At 39.4% G+C, this 21,126-nt stretch overlaps 1 protein-coding gene across 3 annotated transcripts in view; it reads left to right on the plus strand.

The window, feature by feature from the left end:
- LOC146563096 (spermatid perinuclear RNA-binding protein-like) overlaps nucleotides 1-21,126 on the plus strand; it is a 101,690-nt gene that overhangs the window by 18,503 nt on the left and 62,061 nt on the right. For all 3 annotated transcript variants that reach the window (XM_085295480.1, XM_085295479.1, XM_085295481.1), the window contains one exon: nucleotides 19,420-19,538. In XM_085295480.1, the coding sequence (XP_085151606.1) occupies nucleotides 19,536-19,538 (3 nt within the window). In that variant the 5' untranslated portion in view covers nucleotides 19,420-19,535. The remainder of the gene's footprint in view (nucleotides 1-19,419; nucleotides 19,539-21,126) is intronic.

Raw genomic sequence — 21,126 nt, forward strand, 5'->3', positions numbered from 1 at the left:
CAGGCCCTTGTGTGATTTGCTCTGTTTTGTGAAAGATTAAGGGATTCAAGGTAAAATCTAATGATGCTGCTGTACCTTGGATTTGGAAGCAGTATAAAAATGCATGTTTTTGTATTTGTTTCAAAGCACTATTTCTACGTATACTATCTCTTTTATGAAAGAAACCAACAATTTTCACCATTTGTGTTACATATCGTTTGAATTGAAATAAAATCCTTAAATTTCATGGCCACTTCATCAGTATTTTATTTTGATGCCAAATCTTTGCAAGGTTGCATAAAAGAGCTCATGTTGGGAAATGGATTTTTAAAAAATAAAACATAATATCAGGACAAAAACGGTCCCTAAATCCCTGCATAGACTGCCCCGAACTTTGAAAGTGGATTTCAGAGTGCGGCTCACAGCTTTATTTGATTCCTTAGGTGTAGTGGCAGCAGGTCTGCTGGAGCGCCGCGAGGTGAAAAGTCTGGCGGTGAGATAACTCTCTCCCAGGCACTGGATTGTATGAGGTGAATGGTTGTACTGAATTGGGCTGAGTCCATGAAGGCTGCCTGGACGGGAGCCCAATACTACGCTGCTGTGTATTATAATTAGCTTCTTACACTGGAACCTTATTCAGGGCTCACACAGGGCTCCCAGGGAAGTTTGGGAAAGGCATTTCATTCTGTGCACTCCCTTCAAAATACACAACAACCACACTAAAATAACAATGAAGGCTATGCAAGAAGCAGAAAAAATAGATTGAAAGAAATTTGTTTGGGCTCATTGGTGAATGGGTCAAATGTTTCAGTTTTTATATCATAAAGGGATGAGCCAAATGCTCAAATAATTCTATGCACCATTTACTGTAGCACACAAATAACTGCAGTGGGTTTTTGGTCAGTTTCCACAGATGATTTTTGTGCTGAACTCACTCCTGAGTGGACATTATTTACCTCACTTTATTTGTCTAATTGTGAAAAAAATCTAGCTTCTTTATCTGGCGTATAAACACATATTACATTACAATGTTTTTACGTGTCATTGTTACATGTTTTAAGTAATCATTTGAAATTGATCTTAAATGACAGTTTTGGCTTCCAGTGTTTATTATAAAAGAATCTTTGTGCTTAAGATGGTTTTTCAGTGTTTCTTTTGACTTGTCAGGTGTTAGAAGGTGTTATTTATTCTTTTTTTTTAATGCCTACTTAATCATTTATAGCTTAACTGTAAATTTAGTTAATTACCAAAATGAACTGAAACATGAAGTTAGTCTTTTCTAAAGCTCCAACACTTCAAGTTCATATTTGTAATTTATATTTTATTGTGATTTTATTCGTACTGCGATTTTACTGGAAAGCACTTTGGTGTACTTCGGTCTTAAAAATGTGCTATATAAATAAATTTTGATTGATTGATTGATTGATTTACTTGTGTTCTTGCTAAATGAAAAACTACACTTGTGTGCTATACTCCGAATGTCAGCTTGTTACTCTAAGCAGTAGCCTGTAGTCAGAGTGATACTGACACCCATTTACTCAAATATATAGTTGTTCAACAGTGCAGATATGTGAAATCGTTTAGGAAGGAAACGGCCGAGTGTAAGTGTCCACGTTCTCTGCCCTCTGAGTTCCTCTCTGCTGAGCTGTGAGTGGTCAGCCATGCATGGCCACATGATGTCTCCATTACCTGGCTGAGAGGCGGACATGCTGCCTGCCACACGCACACTTATATACCACCTGCTGCTTGTGTTCACTGCAGGCAAATCGCTTCATTGTCACTCTCTTCTGATTGGTTGCAGCCCGTGCCATGAGGCGAAATTGGATACAAGAAGTGTTTTACAGCTGCACATATACCAAAGTCTGCTCGCCAGCTTATTTGTTGTTGTTTAAGGAGTCCTCTGCAGGGCGTTTTGCACTAGTTCAGTGGTTCTTAACCTGGGTTCGGTGAGTCGGTCTCAGGGGTTCAGCAGAGCCTCCACCGTGACATGCACGGCTCATTTTGTGCACCAATAAAAAGCATATCTATGTCTTGAATTTGAAAAAAAATCATATTTTATTTTTCACTAAAGAGGGGTTCAGTGAATGCGCATATGAAACTGGTGGGGTTCGGTACCTCCAACAAGGTTAAGAACCACTGCACTAGTTATTCTTTGAGGCTGTATGGGTTGCATCCCTATTGTTGTCTGTTTTAATTATTTGAAGCTGACAGCTAGGAGAAAATGAGCAATTAATGTGGACTTGAAAGGTAAAAAATGGGTTTATTTAATGTGAATCTCTGTTTACAGTAGGACAGTTCAAAGCAGCTCTTTAACCAGGGTACAATAAAGCTGGAGTTGCCATTAACAGTTTACTTTCTTGATTAAATTTTTTAAGCCTTTATGAAAGTTGATATTTTGTGGGTTTTTCCTTTTTTTCTGTTTCTCATGGGGGTAAGAATGAATAGTAAAAAAATAATATTTTTACAGTGATTATTTTGTTTGGTGAAGGACCCGGCTCTATGCTAGTAAAATTCAAGAATTAAACATAGAGCTGGATATAATCATAACAGGTCCGTGTGGAATAAAAACTTCAGGTATCTTTAGTTCAGTAAAGAAAAGATACCCAAAAGATATTCAAATTTAAGAGCAGCACAATTTAACAACTCTGAATATTTTTTTTTTTGCTTGAAAAATTGCTAATTAATGAATAATTGTCCTGCCTATAAAAACTGACTTTTTTTATCTGGACGTAGTTCTCCAACTGGAAACGCTAAGTTCAGATGAACAGAACTGACTTTTCTTACCTGGATGATTGAGCATGCATCAAGAAATTTATTGGACTGGCTGTTCCTTAGATGAGGTGTGGCTTAAAAGCTGTTAATGGAAGTCAGGCGAAGGGCAGCCAGTCAGAAAAAAGGCTCCTAGGGAGCAGAGCTTTAAAGAGATGGGAGCAAAACGGCGGTTTTTCAGACAAAAGATGCACTAAGGCTCTCTGTGACTTCATGGTATAACATAAATAAGGATTATTGTGAATTTTGAATCGCGTAAAGCTATTATAAAATGGCTCAAGAATAAAAATATAGAGCTGGAAATGAGTTGGGTGAGGCAAACAACCTAAAATCTTCAGTGTGAAAAAACTAATACCTGAGTCCTGACATTGAAAAATTACTGCCTACCCACTGAATGAAAAAACTGTTTGGGTAAAATTTTAGCTTTGAGTTTCCATAGAACAGATGCAAAAAGGAAAAGGTTGCAGACTCCTGAAACTTTTCAAAGATTAATCCAGGCTTCATGTTCACGGTGACAGAATTTGAAGAATCCATAGAATCGACAATAAAACCAATGGATGTTAGAAATGCATTCAACAATGAAGACTAACCAGGCTTACCCTTACAAACACAGCGGTACTGTCTGTTAAAACAGAAAGCGGGTTTCTATTCAATTACTGTTGGTAAATATCCACAGTGCAAACTCAACTTTCCTGTTAATTTCCTGCAGCAGTTCACACAAACAGAAACACACGTACATGCATGAAATGTAAACTTAATCTGCTGCATATAAAACTTTCTTGGGCAGAAGCAAAAGTGCTTTACAAACACTATAAGGATAATAAGGAAGATGGTACAGCAAGCAATAAAAATGCAAGGCAAGCTTCCTTCTATGGATGAGAATAATAAGGCAGAAGTGAAGAAAGCAGCTGCTCTCTGTTCTGTCTCACAATTTCCAGGCGGAAATTCTTCTTTGAGTCATTGTCGATACAGAGACAGCTTTATCTGGGAGATGGTTACACTTCTGTGCTATGACAACATCCTCACATTCACAGTTTGACTCAGTTTTCCTTTGCAGGAAAACTTTGGTGGGTAAAGTTTTGGCTATTGTCAGCAGAGTCTGGCAAGTTTGAAATCCCTTACCTGCAGGGAGAAAGAAGGACAGAGAAGCACAGCTTAGTTAATGAATTCAGATCCTGAATTAGCTTAAAATGCTCAAAAAAAGTTAAAGTAAACATCTATGATCAAATAACAGCCAAGTACAGTCCATCTGGAGAAGCTGTTCAGTGGCAGCAACACAGCCAGACTCGAAGTTTGTGTCGTATTGTTATTCCGTCTTACCTGTTATACACTTTAGCTCAATTCCTTTGGGAGGGATTTCTATTTTCCTAAAAAAAGCAAGTGTGCACTCATCTAGAAGCCAAAACAACAACAACAACAACAACACAGTGCTGCTGAAGTATATTTGCTTTATGGTTTTTATTTTTCTCTTTTTTTTTTTAACTCTGTCTGAATGCAGTGCAAAAAACGAGTGCAAAGAATAAAACACTTTAGCACTAAACAAATTTACAAATTATTATACAAGAAGCTCATTTTTTGTTATACATTTGTAAAATCTCTGCAGTAGATCCTGAGGTAGACATTCTGTATTAACTTAACTTCAATTTTGCAAATATATGTGACAGATTAGGTTTTTCAAATTAATAGCTCCAGAGGGACAAACAGAAATTCTGGTACCTTGAACCACTTTTGAAAAGGTTTTTTAGACCTGTCTGCTGCCCTGTTAGTGGGAATAAGTGGACAGATGGTAAAGATGGACAGTACTAGGTAATAACATTTGCTTGTTCCTTTTTTCCGTTTTTAAACTTCTTGGATGCATGAGCTAAACCCAGGCAGGCTTGAAGTCCAATGGCAAAAACTTTGCTGACAAAATGATTAGGCCTACTTGTGTCAAAGTACCACATTAATGGGTTATTGAAGGGTTTCACTTGCCTAGCTGAAATATAAGGTTCTTGTTAAAATGGTCCTGTTTGGACCATTTTGAGTTCTTACAACAAAACTGCTTAAATTTAGAATCTCTTCGTCCTAGTGTGACACAAGCCCAGTGCACATTTGTCTAAAGTGTGCATACAATTACACAAACATGGACACACACTGCTGCTGATGCTTTTTAGTATCAGCCAGGGATGAGATTGTTGTGCTTACTTGGATATTTTCAGGCCCTCAGTGCAGCGCTGATCCATTAATGCATTAATGAAGGCCTAATCCTCCTCTGGAAAAAAAAAAAACCCACTGAAGCTGCCGTTTCATAACTAAATAGTTGAGTTTCCTGAGCTCTCTGTGTGGGCGTCACCCGGCTGGGCTTTATAAACTTCACCTTCCTCCAAAGGAGCCTGACTGCAGGTGATCGTGCAGATAGTGGGCTCAGTCTATTGCTAAAACTGCTGCTAATGATCAGAGGTTAACCGTTCTGTGGAGAGACCTGAACACATGCCGCGAGGCGCCAGCCTAAAGCTTTATGTTCAGTGTGCATGCTCCAACACTGCAAAGATGACAACAATTACTCATTTATACATTTTTTTATCTGCTTGTTAATTTTTATTTATTTTTTTGTTATCATTTTGAGAGCTTACATCTGTACACATAACTCCTGAATTAAATGTAGGCATGTTCAGCACCAGAGTAGTTCAGCTGATTGTTGTCTGCACGACTTTGATGGTACAATTTTAAACAGCTGTAGAAAATAACAGGACTGGAGGCTGAAGCATGCTGTGCCAGACTGCAAATCGGCAAAAAACACAGCAGGGTGTTCTCCATATACCTGCATATACAACTGACAACCACAGTAAATAAGTGAAAATTTAAAGTACCGTTATTTAGCTTTAGATGTACATTTATAATAAAATATTTAAGAGGAAAACATTATTAGAAACTGTTTATACAAACAAGCAGAACATGGGTCAATATGGGCAATGAATGCTCTGTCATTGTGCTACGGTGTGAGCTTTGCACCAGGTGTCCTTTGGCACTGATGTCATCACTACTGTTGGATGCAGAGAGGGATCACTGGCCTTCTAAAATGTTTCAGAGCCCACATTTGGATACTGGAGAGTGTCTCTTAGTGGAGACTGTGGTTAGGGTCCAGCTCAGGAGCTTTCGTGATTTTTGCTTTACTTAAGTGCTGCCAAGCATTGAGAATTAGTTTTATTTTTAAAATGTTTTTTCAGACACAAGCTAGCTCTGTTACACTTACTTATGTATTTAAAAGGCTCGCCATGACTGTTAATTACACATGTAATGACAGAAAGAGTTACTATGGGAAAAGAATGCAAAAATATCAAAAATCCAAATAAAAGTTCTCTGGGCAAAAAGGTCCTCAGCTGATATCAGTCCAGAGCGTGGTGCATGAAATGATTTACTGTTCTGTCATCAGTCGCTGTGTGTCTGAAGTAGCAAGAACTGCACCTAAACTCCTGCCAAACAGCTGTTATGGCTTTGTCACACAGTATGTAGTGTGGTGGGTGGATAGCCAGTGGGTCTAACACTTTCATGGTGGAAATCCAGAAAACCATCCACTGTTAGCACTGTCTTTTTTTTTTTTTCCCACAATCACTTATTCATTTTCATAGTCAAATGTGCAAATGTTTGTAATATTTGATTATATAATCAAATTTAGAATATTTTCTGACAGGCTTACCTGGCTCAGCTTTGACTCGGTGCTATTATGGTATTGGCTTAAAATACACTCCTTCAGAAAATTAACCCAGACCTTTTTTTTTTTTCTTTTCTTTTTCTAACAACCATTTAATTGTGACACCGGGGGATCCTTAACAAGCTTCCAAATATGGCAAGGCCAGACTTTAACAAATACTGCTGTTCTGTTAATTTTGTCCAAATGATGATTTCAACAGAAGCCTGAAGGCTCTAGTCAGTCTTCGGACTCTCCCTGTTGGTCCGAGAGTCTTGATGGTGCATTAGGGTTCAGAGCCAAAGAACAGAGCTGTGTGTTTGTTAAGGAAAGCTTATTTCCAACAGTGATACAATATATAATCTGCTGATTATTGAGGATTTCACACGTACACTTTTATTGCGCGGGCTGTCCTGGTGTATTGATGGCCATCTGTGCATAGTTTGTCACGTATTTTAATGTTTTATCCATCCGAGAACATGCAAACACACACGTGCTTCCATCCACACTTCAGCCGCTAATACAATCGAATTCTGTGGAAAACACCATCAATAATTTATAATTAGCAACTTTTCCTTAAAGCTAGTATGAAAGAAGCATGCAGTCACCCATTGGTTAGTGTGTTCCCACGACGAAGTCTAGAGCTGAGCATTGGTGGTCGGATCTCAGTGTGAAACTGTACGTTTTTTGGCTAAAACTTTAGTGCATATAGTTCATCATGGAATGAACTGTGTTCCAAAAACTGGGGATTGAGCCGATAAAGGACCAGTCATGTCACAGAGAAAGTAAGCATGTTTTCCCAGACATGCTCTTTTTCTTAGAGGAGTCTCCCCCTCCTGGCAAGGCCTTTTTTTATTCCTTACAAAACTGAGGCTCACACCCTCGGGCCCACCTGTGTTTTTTTTTTTTTGTGTTTTTTTTTTGTTGTTGTTTGTTTGTTTGTTTTATATATCTATACCCATATAAGCAAAAATGCATAACAAATGAAATTTTTCCCCCTTTAAAAAAAAAAAGGTAGGACTTGTGTAGTTCATCTCACACAGCCAATAATCTAGTTACTATCTCAAGACACCTCAGTTGTATATCATAAATCTTGACCTCAACTAATGGATCTTTACAGCCAGTACCAATTTAAGATTTAAACGCAAACAATTGCAGAGAAAACAATTGAGCCCGGACAGGCCGTGGTGTGAACTGTTAGTCGATATGCTCTGTTTTAAATTGTGTGGACCGTCACCCTTTGCTTTGTCTGCTTAAACTACGACCAGGATGCCTGATGTTTGGAGGCCTCTGCCTCCAATTAGCACTTTTCTAGAGACCCTGATGTGGTCTCGCCTCTCATCTTTAAAGCAAATGTGTAGAAATTCTGCAGATCCCAGCCTGTGATATGGGATAATGGCTTCTTTAAAAAGACTGTGAGCAGCAGCTAAAACTTCACAGACAACCAGGTGTTAATTAACATCCCTCTTAATTTTGATGATATTTTACACGCTATTTTTATCTCTGGCTGTTAGCCCTGACTCTTCTTTCCAGTGCTTGGCTTTGTTAAGATCTAGAAATTGAGTCTTTTGTACAAATCTTTAGAGGCTCACTGAAATGTATAACACTTATTGTAACATTACTCCCTTTTTCTCGCATTCTAGTCTTACACAGGAAACTAGGCCTGGCTCAGACATCTCACCCTGTCTGCGACTCCTGGCTATAAATTCAGAGCATGCTGTGATATTTTTTTAAGGTAAATATTAGAGATGGCACGATACCACTTTTTTATGTCCGATACCGATATCATAAATTTTGATATCTGCCGATACCGATATGAATCCGATATAGTGGTTTTTTTTTAATCAATAAAACTGTTTTTTTTTTTTTTTTTTTATATCTTGCTGCATTTTGTATACGTTCATACTCAAGTTTAAATAAACAACAACACTAAAGCTCATCAATACTGATCAAACTAATAAAGTTAAACCTACTCCATCCTTCCTATTCTGGTATTTTAAAGAGTACTTAGCAGAAATATTAAGCAACCTAACTAATAGGGTTGCAAACTCCCAGCAAAGAAAAATAGGGAACCACCCCCCACCCTCCACCTCATGATGCTTAATCGATGTAATCAAATTTAATTTGATGCAGTGTGAAAAAAAAAATGCACAGAAATAAATTATTTTTCAAGAATAATTAAATAGATTCAACATCTTTCTTCAACAGAATTGCAGACTGCACAGATGGTACCTTCCCAAAGGAAAAAGTACTATAGCTTACTAGGGTAAATGGTAAATGGCCTGCATTTGTATAGCGCTTTTCTAGTCCATAGGACCCCAAAGCGCTTTACACTACATTCAGTCATTCACCCATTCACACACACATTCACACACTGGCGATGGCAAGCTACATTGTAGCCACAGCTGCCCTGGGGCGCACTGACAGAGGCGAGGCTGCCGGACACAGGCACCACCGGGCCCTCTGACCACCACCAGTAGGCAAACACGGGGTTAGTATCTTGCCCAAGGACATTTGGCATGCAGCCAGGATGCAGCCTGGGATCGAACCACCGACCTTCTGATTAGTGGCTGACCTGCTCTGCCACCTGAGCTACAGCCACCCAGTATATTAGACTTAACAGTTACTATATACAGTAATGGACTTCTATATATTTCACACAAGATTAAAACTTTGGGTGTAAGATCCAGATAATTATTTATTAAAAGCTAGACATTTTAATGAGAATAAGAAAGAAAAGTATGTCTTTGTGCCCCCTTTTCCCTGTTAATGCCCTATCGGCCCCCCTGGCTAAACTTTGCTAGATCCGCCCCTGCACAGTTACCAGCCATCAGCTGCGTAGAAAAAGATCCTCGAGTAGAAAGTAATAATAAATAAATTCTAACAACAGCTTATCAAGCTTAAACGTGCTGCTGTTGTTCAGCCGCTGGTTTCCTCTTTCTGGTGCAAAGTGGGCCAAAAACAAAGAAGAGAGACGGACTCGCGACAGAAAAGCCGATCAGCTGATCATTGATCAGTTTCATGATTGAAGTAGCAACAGGAGAGGGAGGGAGAGAGAAGAGGCAGTCGCTCCATATATCGGTTGTTAAGCTTAACGTGTGGAATGCTTTACAAACATTCAGAGATCAACTTACACACTTGCTTTACTTCTCTCTGGGAAAACTTCCTCGGAAATGAAATGCTGGTTTGGTACCAAGGCTACAAATACACACAGCCGCTCTATCACGTGAGCACACTGCTCTGAGGTGCTACGGTTATGAGCCGAGTTACGCCATGTCGCAAGTTTTGCGAGGTGCTTTTTTTGATATTTGATGGATCGGATTACATTTTTTATTTCTCTCCGATATCCGATCCAGTAATTTACGTCAGTATCGGACTGGTCCATCTCTAGTAAATATAGCCTTGTCCCTAAAAGCATCTACCTTCGGATGTGTACCTTCGGATCTCTGTTGCTGAGTGTAGCTCTTCCCTGCCAGCTGTGGCTCACATTTATAACATTTGTAGTTGGGTTTATTGGCTCTGCAGCAGAGTCGGACATCTCGGGCTCTGCCAGGAGATCACAGAGGATCTGTGCAGCTGGTGAAATATGTTCTCTGCTGTGCTGTGAGGCGTCATAATGTTCAGGGTTACAGTACCTGCACTGAAACGCATTATGATTCTGCAGAGCTGGTGGGAGCGCCCACACAGATTGCCTCAGTGTTAGGAGAAAGCTGCAGAGAATGAGGCTCTGTCACCGAGGTTAGCGGGTCAAGACTCACATTGTTTTTGAAATTAAGTATAGAAGAAGGAGTTTCTGACCCGTCTTCACATCCTGCACATCTGTCATAATATGTGCTCTCACACTGAAAACCTGCAGCATGCCCCAAAAATATCCAAATCCGGAGTGTGTTCTGGAAATCACATTGCAGTCAGGATAAAGGAGTGAGTGTGCACAGACTGATGGACGGGGGAGATGGTGAATGAGGCTACGGTTTCATGTTGTCAGGACTTGCATGTATTTTTCTGTACAACCCTTATCAGTTTGATTTTACATTACACAAATTTTTCATAGTAAATTAGAAAAGTGTATACTTGAGTTTTTTAATGCTTATTTTTTCCTTTTTAAGTTCTCTTTTTTTTTAAATGAAAGATGTTAATGTATGGAACATTACAAATAGTAATGAGAGAGAGACTAGGATGCAAAGGTGAGTCTCAGCTTGAATCTGATTGGCTTGCTGAAGCAGCCTAACAACTTCCTGTTTAATATTTGACACAGAAATCCAAACCGACAAGCATTTTGCATTAGATTCATAGATTGTATAAAATATGGATGTAACTTTCTGGTCAGAAAAATGTCAATTTGGAAGTGCCTTAAACCTGCAATTTATCTGAAGGTCACCAGATGGCGATAGTTGTGGTTGCAAAAACGCTTGCAATTGGCTGGGAAATGGCTTTCTTTCTGGACCTCTGTAAATACTTACGAGTTTATGGGCTCAGTTGCTCACCTTGTGTCATACTGAATAAAACCAACACTCTTATTTTGTACATTTTGGTCATACCACGTTATAAAAAGGTGGATTAGCCATGTTTTCCACGGCACATCGACTAATGTCAATCACAAATCAGCGAGCAGTCAATTTGTTTTGGGTTTTTTTGTTTTTGTTTGTTTGTTTGCATTTTTGTGTAACCAAGATGGCGGAGGCCAAACATTTTTTTTTTTTTTAAATAAACCATGCTCGATGTAGACAATTGGCAAATAAATAACATTAAATGTTAAAGATTTATCAAGTCAAGCTCAGAATGAAGTTTGAAAGGACTTCACAGGCAGAAAAACATATTTAAAAATGGGAGAAAATTAAAATTTATCAACATATTGAAAATGCGAAACATACAAATACACAAGGAAAAATCCAAAACAACCAAAACTTTAACATGCATTAAAACCAACCGAGAGAGAAGATGAGAAAGAGCGAGAGGAGGAAAAACACACAAACTTAGAAGAAAACCAAACAGCCAGCATGGTATAGATAAAGAAAATGTGCATCGGCTTGACCTGATTACTAAATGTGACTGAAACCTAACAGTTGGTGTGTCTGGTCTCTGAATATATGCTTGCTCAAATTGGATTCAGATTCATTTTTGACATTGGCTATTTGAGAGTTTGGCCTCATGCTTGGAACAAGCTGCATCCTGTTTTGAATGAGCTTCATTCTGCTGAAAGTCCAGCAAACAACCCTTGTAGTAATACAGCTTTCTAGAAAGGAAATGAGCGTGATGCATTGATTACTTGACAGTGCAATTCTGTCGGACACCTGGCAACAAATCTCCTGGGAAAGAAACTAAAACAGCCAGGCTATAGGCTTTTGTTTTCCCCAAGCTTTTGGTAGTTTTTCTCTGCTTAAGTGGTGGATGGTAAAACTGGAAAATACAGAGGAACTATACTTCACAAAATAAATTCCTGAGAGAGAGGGTCATGGAAACAAAAACTAAAACATGAAATCATGTTAATTTTATTCTCATTAGTTTTTGAGCCGTTTTACTTTAGTTTGCAGGTATCACTTCAGAAGCAAATCTCAAGTGTAGGAAACAGTGTCATTCTCAGCACTTGGATTATTATGAGAGAGTCTGGATTGTCTTTTGTCGTCAGATCAAATGTTAGTCAGAAAAGCTTTGTATAAGAGAAAAAGCCTTTTTCTTCTCTTCTTCCCATCCCCCGCTGGTGCAAGCTCACAGGATTGCGCAGGGCATTATTTGAAGTCTTGTATGAACATAAAAGCCTGCTCATAAAAGTTCCCTGCAGTGAAAACGACCTAAATAAACACAGCCCTGAAATAAAACTCTCCCCAGGTTCAGCTAACCTTTCCTCAGAATGGAGGATGGGGACAGGAGAGGCTAGAAGAGGCATTAGGGACCGAGTGCCTGAGCATGGGATGGTTTTGTAGTGGCAGAATGCAGCTATTTGGTGGATGTAGTTGTCCAGAGTGCATTACAGCAGCATGAGTGGTTGCATTTTTAGCCAGGCTACAGTCTGACCTCTGACGCTGGTAGTGATGGTAGTGTTTCAGTCCCACTGGGGATGGAACCAGTAGCACTTCTGCCTTTCTGCACACACAGTCGCACACATTCACAAAGGTTGTATGTGGAAGTTGTCTATTTGAATTTCAGTGAGATTTCTGAAAATATCTTGAGCTGTGAAGCTGTTTGTTTGTCTGAATGCATCATTCATTCATACCTTAGTCGCCTACTGTGGCTCACGCAATCCTAGCAATCTCTTACAACATCCTATATTCTGCCAGTTGTGTTTCTAGTTTCCAATCTTCTGACTGACACCAGGTTTACTGCATCTGCTCACGTCTCCTATCGGATTGCTTTCTGTATATGGCCACATTCAACAGAACATGTAAAATACAAACTAAGTGTAACACATCCGAAAATGTGATCTGCAGTATTGAAAATACTGTGTTATTCAGGCCACTCTCATTCCAAAATCTTGTGACGGTTTGTGTAACACATCCCAACCACCTAAACATTATTACTGCCCAGGGCACACCCAGATCTCATCAACCTCTCCCACAGTTCAAGGAACGTGCTCAGAAAGAGCCCATAGCTGAGTGACTGTCCAATAAAAGTATCTGAACATGTGTCAGAACAAGCCTGATCTGCAGAGGTCCCAACCCACAAGCCACAGTGCATCCTCTGCCAGTGGTGTGTGGTAGACACCAGAGGTCTTTTGTCCGTACCGCAAAATATGAGAGCTGTTGTGAAGCATGAGTGGGACCTACCCACTGTTACATGGTTTTAATTTTATAGCTGATCAGTGTGCAGACATTGTTTTTTTGGGCTCAGCCTATGACCTGTGCTTTTTTGCAACAAGCCTTGCCACTATCGCCCTGCAATAAAAGCTATTTTCAGTTTACTCTTTACCTGAACCATTACACACCTGTGCACACCAAGACAGAACATGATCTTAATATAAAAAAGGTGGCTAAATGGACCCCAATGACAGTGTAGTTCACTACAAATCATGCCAAACATATCAATAGTGTCCTTGCAGTTAGCTACAGTAATTAAGGATGCCTTCATTTCTTTGCCATAGCTGTTGCTTAATCCTCCTCCTCCTGGTTTGTATGTTTTTTTTAAATTCATGCATTGAAGTGCCACATTTCATTTTACAACCTTTCGAAGCCCCTGTTGGTAAAGTAATGAGAGCTCAACAGCAGTGTTGTGGGATGGTCACGACATGGGAAGATATAACTGGAGAATTCCTTTCACATTCAGTCTAATTTAGAATTCACGTTAATGTAAATCTAGACTACAGGATACTTTTAATTCTTATTGTTGGTTAAAAACATATTTTAATACATTTTAAATGCACATAATTTGCTTTGTTTTTCATGTAACTTGCAATAATTAAAGAAAGTGCCTCACAGAAGAAAAATCAAGCAAATATAATAAAAGTGTCATCACACTTGTTGGCAGATGCTAAATATTAAAAGCCTAGGTCTGGATTATGATATCTTTGTGCTCCTTATTATTTAATTAGGGACATGTAAGATCCCTTCGTGTAACTGATCCCCCTCTCTGTGCCTGTCCTCACAGCCAAGTTGTTGCCTGGCTCGACCCTCCTCTGTTATAAATAACCAGTCCTCATAAGCAACTAAGGTTATTTGTATTCCATGTGCAACAAGCACTGCATTTGTACCACGTCACTGAAGTGCAGTGAAACAAATTTTGCTTTTGTTGCTTAATTCTTGCAAACATTTGTCTTTGACAGGAGTTTAATGATGTTAATGACTGTTTGACAGAATCAAATGAAATGCATTTGCAGAGTTTTTGTTCTTGCCAAAGCTCTGAGATTGGGGAGTGCGTTTTAATTTATTGTCCTATAATGTGGGTGTTTTGAAGCCCTTTGAGACTCTAGCTGTGATTAAGTTTATGCAAATAAACCTGACTCAAAGAGAGTGGATGCATTTAACGCAGTGTCTACATCCTTTATTATGCAGGCTTTTCAGTGTAAAACATGTCAGTCCAATGATAAAAGTTGTGTGGAAAGTGTATTTTTAACAGTCTTGCTTGCTAGTGCTCGCTCCCTGGCCTGCTTTTTACTTTTTTTTTTCTTTTCTTTTTTTTTTTTTAAATCATCATTGTCTTTTTGTCACATGCTGAGCTCACCATCTGCCACTGCTGCAGTATCGTCAACGTCCTTAAAAAGTCATTGCTGTATACTTAATTATCTTGCTTTAATCACCTGCCCTCTTCAGGGAGATGAAAGGTTATTAGAAAATGAGCCCACACGGGGATTTTATTAAAACTGAAGCACAACTCTGTATGCAAGTGTATATACAGCCACGGTTGGGGATGTAGGTCCTGTTGTCCTTGTACCATGTGCTTCTTTTTTTTCTTTTTCTTTTTATATGTGGTTGAAGCTACATCCATCACACTTGAATCCTTCCTCTGGCTGTATTTATATTAGTTCTGTATGACTTGTTTGTGTTGTTCTGGTTTTTGTAGTGTGATTGATTTTAGATCCTCCTACAGTTCTGATCAATTCCACTTTTAATCATAAAATGCTGATTTAAGAAAACAACACAGTCAATGAGATAATTTTGTTTTTGAGCATATTGAAGTTCCGACATGTCACGTCACAAGGAGGCTCGCCTGCTCTTTCTTAACGAAATTAATATAATATAATATAATATAATATGATATAATATATGACACTAAATAATGGCACATTAATCAGCTGCCTCTGTAGTGAGTTTCCTTGGGATACCTCTGGGATCTTGGACTGCAGCGGTAGTCCAAGGAACACGAGGAAATCACCCAAGTAATAGCAGTGTGTTTACCTCCACCTGCAGCTCTGTAAAACGGTGAGAGCAATTTTGAATTTTTCTATTATTTTGTCTGCAAATGTGTCACTTACACGAGTGTAGAGAAACCCGTGGCCTGGTCCTCGGTCTGTCTGCCAACAAAAGAAGTGGTAACTACATCACCTTACTGCGTCCTCCATCCTCTTCCTCCTCAGTAATCCATCACTGGCACTCAGTCAAATCACACTTTTCATGCTAGAGATGTGTTAACCAAATGGGAGCAGAGATGTAGCAGAAAAGTGGAGCGAGGAGGCCTGAATCCTGTTGCAGAAATGCAGCTCTCTTAGTGTGAGAAGCAGGCTCGTTAGCATTCATGTGTTGCGTTCCTGGTCTCTCACACGTAGCAACATCCTCCATTATTGAGCAGTAGTAAATGCTTTGAAGTTGTGCTGTTTGGGGAGTTTGTGCTCCAAAAGAGAGTAGGAGTGGGGACGCGAGGCTTTGAAAGGCAGAAATCTCAGCTAGTTATTGTGTTGTATTGATCAAAATCCTTTTTCCTGATATTTCTCTGCCCACTGTTGCACTGTGTTTTTTCCTTTTACTGGATGGTAAAAAATGGCTGTTCCACATAAAGCAAAAGAAGCAGCAGCACCACCAGCCTGCTCTGGTCTGTCATTGAAAACAAGGTCAAGGTGACGGAGAATCTAATTGACGCTTGGCTCAACCCCGCCAGTCCCCCCGGGATGTTTAACAGCAGCGCTGCTCACTCACCCTCCTGCACCGCCATTGCCACGTGGTTACACCACAAGCTGCGACTTGCATCTCATTAGCATTTGACAGTGTGGGCCAAAGCTGCAGTTTCATCTAATGCATTTAATGGTGAGACTATATTCAGAGTAATTTAATTAATGCCTTAGTGTGAGTCTGCGGTCAGATAACATTAAAACAATTTCACAGCAGCGTCACAATCAAAGTGGTGTGTTTCAAATTGTTAATAGCTGGTTTATTTTTATTCATAATAGGGAGCACATCTTTGATATCATCCATATTAAACATAAAGCACCATCAGTGGGTGAATTTTTAGATTATTATAGCCAAATAACTTACACTTGGTACATGGTACATGTTTACAGGTCTGTGATTTGAAGGAGTTGTTGAGCAAACTGAAGAAATCCTATGGATGTCATCATATATCTTTTCTTTCTGTTTTTCTCTTTAATTTTGACTGTTTATTATTCTGCACATGTGAGAATTCAACCTGGTAAATATTTTCAAGGTGCAGTTGCTTAGTAGCACCACATGGTAGTGGAAAGGCAGTTCCTGTTAATAACGTTGGACAGAAATTGGAGGCAGCCAAGGGTGTAGCAGGAGGTAGCCCTCGGCGAATGGAGCTAAGGGACTAAAATACTTATTTCTACATTTACACCTGCTTCTAGACTTTTTAAAAATAATTTTAATTTTCACAAATGTGAAATGGATGATCTGATTGGATTTATAACAGGACAGATTCCCCTGATTGCATTAATTTCCAAGCAATAGCTAGAGATTAAATCACAACAGAAACTTGGGTGCGTAACAAGCTGCTGACTTTCTTGTGTATAAAGTACAAAATCCAGAGTCTAAATTCCTGAATATATTAGAAATATTTTTGGTAAAGAGTTGTGGAAAGACACTGATATGTTTTGCTGAAATATTCTGCTCTTTTAAGACAATACGTTTATTGGTTTATTCATTCTTTTCAGTTATTGTGGAATGGAAAGCAACATTTCAGCAAAGAGTCGACCAATCACACACATTACTAATGCAAACTCCTCACAGAAAGTGGTTATGAAATTCAAATCTAGAAACAAATAATGCGCCATTGTGGCACCTATAAAAAAGAAAATCACTGCTCAGAATAATCCCCCCTGGGATTTACAGAGTATGTGATAGGTTACAAAAATTAGGTGGTGAATGATGGTTAGCTTTCAATTCAGTTTCATTTCATTTCAAATCTCAAACAGTCACCTCAAGGCACTTTATTTTGTAAAGTTAAAGCCCTAAATTATTAGAGAGAAAACTCCAACAATTGAACGATCCACCCGTGAGTAGGCAATTGGTAACAGTGGGAAGGAAAAACGTCATTTTAACAGGAAAAATCCTCTGACAAAACCCGGCTCAGGAAAGGCCAGCCATCTGCCAAGAGAAGAGAGCAGAGGAAGGTGGGACAAAAGAGACACAAACGAGAGAGCTGGAGTTTAAAATTACTGACACATAACTGTAAACAGGACTTTAACTCGGGAGATTGTGGTTCATGCCCTGTGTTATTACTAGAGATGGCACGATACCACTTTTTTATGTCCGATACCGATATCATAAATTTGGATATCTGCCGATACCGATATGAATCCGATATAGTGTTTTTTAATCAACAAAACTGTTTTTTAAAATATCTTGCTGCATTTTGTATAAGTTCATACTCAAGTTTAAAACAACAACTACACTAAAGCTATTCTGTTATACCTGTATACAAAAAAAATATTTCATAGTTCAGCAATACTGATCAATCTAATAAACTTAAACCTACACCATCCTCCCTATTCTGGTATTTTAAAGAGTACTTAGCATAAATATTAAGCAACCTAACTAATAGGGTTCCAACTCCCAGCAACAACAAAAATAAATAAATAAAAAATAGGGAACCACCCCTCACGCTCCACCTCATGATGCTTAATCGACGTAATCAACCTTAATTTGATGAAGTGTGAAAAAAATGCACAGAAATCAATTCTTTTTCAAGAAATATTAAATAGATTCAACATCTTTCTTCAACAAAATTGCAGGCTGCACAGATGGTACCTTCCCAAAGGAAAAAGTACTATAGCTTACTAGGGTATATATATTAGACTTAATAGTCACTATATACAGTAATTGACTTCTATTCATTTTACATCAAATTAAAACTTTGGGTGTCAGATAATTATTTATTAAAAGCTCGACATTTTAAATGAGAATAAGAAAGAAAAGTATGTCTTTGTGCCCCCTTTTCCCTGTTAATGCCCTATCGGCCCCCCTGGCTAAACTTTGCTAGATCCGCCCCTGCACAGTTACCAGCGTCAGCTACGTAGAAAAAGATCCTGGTGTAGAAAGTAATATTAAATAAATTCTAACAACAGCTTATCAAGCTTAAACGTGCTGCTGTTGTTCAGCCGCTGGTTTCCTCTTTCTGGTGCAAAGTGGGCCAAAAACAAACCAGAGACACGGACTCCCGACAGAAAAGCCGATCAGCTGATCATTAAGCAGTTTCAGATTGAAGTAGCAGCCGGAGAGTGAGAGGCAGTCGCTTGTTAAGCTTAACGCAGGAATGCTTTACAAACATTCAGAGATGGACTTACACACTTGCTTTACTTCTCTCGGGGATAACTTTGTCGGAGATGAAATGCCGGGTTGCTAGCGAAGCTCCAAATGCTATCCAGACCACCGACAGGTCCCGCATGCCACAGCCGCTCTATCACGTGATGCATACTGCTCCGACGTGCTAACGTTCTGAGGTGAGTTACGGCGTGTTGCAAGTTTTGTGAGGTGCTTTCGTGATATTTAATGGATCGGATTACATTTTTTATTTTTCTCCGATATCCGATCCAGTAATTTAGGTCAGTATCGGACCGATACCGATACGTAATATCGGATCGGTCCATCTCTAGTTATTACCATTTTTTTATTTTCAGAGTAGAATTTCTGAAACAACAGTGGAGTCTGTGGCAGATTGACGTCAGCAACGTCAGATTTATGTCCCGCCCTCACATAAAAACTAAAAGATGTGGTGGATTTGTGGAAAGTGTGGTTCCACTCCAATCTTTGCTTTACTCTGATGCTTTTCTGAAAGTTTTCTCAGTTTTCATACCTTCTGTTTTAAGTCCATTATAGTTGTACGAGGATGGAAGATTTGTGATTAATAGATGTGCAACATGGAGCACAATGTCCAAAAATGTGACATTTGGGATTATTGTTTAAGTCTTGATAATGCAGCTTCACATTTATAGCATGTAGCTGATGTTTATTCAGAGCAGCTTAGAATAAGCTCTAAATCCTGGATCACCCACATTATAAGCAACAAACTGTACAAATACAAAGATTAAAGCAATACCAGCAATCCAACAAATGAATAAACTCTCTGAGTGTGTGGGTGTAACAAAGGTTAATGGAGGACTTAATCTTTATATTTTGTCTCCGCAGTGAGACTCTGACCGAGGAGCCGACAGTCGAGAGGTGTTCGACTGCATGAAGAGGCCGAGTGACGGGACTCTGGTCCTCACCTAAACCCCTCCCACGACCTCTCCAAAAGCCTGGACATGGTGAGTCTCCTGATTATGTCTGGTGTTTGTATATTTTGTGTGTTTAGCTATCAATAGTGTGTTTCCAGCTGTTATATACACATATTCACCTGTAGTGTGAACACTGATCAGGTACATGATCAGTCAGCACGATGACCGATCATGTCTACCTCGTTCAGGGAGAGGAAAAATACATTGAAAACAAAATTAAAATGCTAGAATTCTCCAGTATAGCACGACAACTTGATAAGAAGAATAACTCTACTTTTCCATGTCCTATTTTTGAGAAAAAGCTGATTGGATGATGCCCTGTGATCTTATCACCCCAATCATAGCTGTTATTAATGGTTATCAGTCACATACACATCCCCAGCGGGCATCTTCTCTCCCGTTGAGCAGGCTCCATAGACTCTTACCATTCATTGTAACCACTGACCAGCGGAGAAAACCAGATTATGTAGACATCTAGTGGTTGTGTGAAGAAGTGCATGTAAAAGCTCTGATGGTAAATGCTGTGATAAATGTTGTGACAAAGTTTAACAGGCTGGGTTTTAACCCAGACTGTGATTTATTTTTTATTTCCTCACCCTAGAGCTAATTGTCAACAACTGCAGTTCCTCTAGAGGCCACTTGAGGCTGTTTCAAAGGGAAGTAAATCCCTACTGACTCCCAGGTTACAATGATAAACTTTACAGCTAAAATAATAATGTACCACAAAAAAGGTTTTGGCCTGTATGCCTTGTTCCCTCTTTATATCGGCTTTATGGTGGATTGTTTCTTCTCCACTGTTGCTAAGGCTTTAGGTGTATGAGCAGTCAAACACCTAGTCATACAACACGGGCAGCTGTTCTTGTGATGCTTGTGGTTCTTGTGCCCTTTGGACCATTTATAATGGAATTATAATGGAATTATCTAACAAATAATTCCAGGAAGTTTGGTCTTGAGATTAGTCTGTCAATAGACTACTTGCACTAGGGCATGTGACGTATTTCCGTTTCCAAATAGTACCGCTTGTGCGTTTCCGGTACGTTTGCTTATCTATCGGTAGCTATGCTAATGTCGCTTCAGAATGAGTATAAAAAGGAAAGTATTTAAAACAGAACATTTTCAAAAACAGGAGAAGAAATACTCCGAGCATTGCTGTGTCCCACTTTGTTCAGCTTCAGCCAAATTTAATGGCATACTAAGTTTTCATGCCTTTCCGACCCATTCCGACTTGAGAAGACAATGGCCGGTAAACATACGCCGGGATCATTTCACGATCACCTCTCACACCAGGGTCTGCTGCAGACACTTTGCCAGTGATCAACTCATAGAGCCAACAACCCTCGATGGTCGAAGGAGGCTTATTAAAGGTGCTGTACCAACACTTTTTGAGTGGAATGGCTATAAAGTTGAACCACCGCGGCGTAGTGTTTGGGAGAGAACGGAGCGACGCCCTGAACTAGTTCCTCCTGACGATCAAGAAGAGCAAAGTCTTACAAGAGATCATGACTACTGCTCAGTCCCTGAGCCGTCTGCATTGGACATATCTGCATCAGCTGCAGAAGACCTGTCCAAAGACGTGGAGACTCTGAGGAAGGAAATACAGGAGTTACGTGTCCAGCGA

This window comes from Mchenga conophoros, linkage group LG12 (genome assembly GCF_057382185.1).
Source record: "Mchenga conophoros isolate Kocher_MC1m ecotype Shallow Benthic linkage group LG12, M_conophoros_male_GT1.1, whole genome shotgun sequence".
Lineage (NCBI taxonomy): Eukaryota > Metazoa > Chordata > Actinopteri > Cichliformes > Cichlidae > Mchenga > Mchenga conophoros.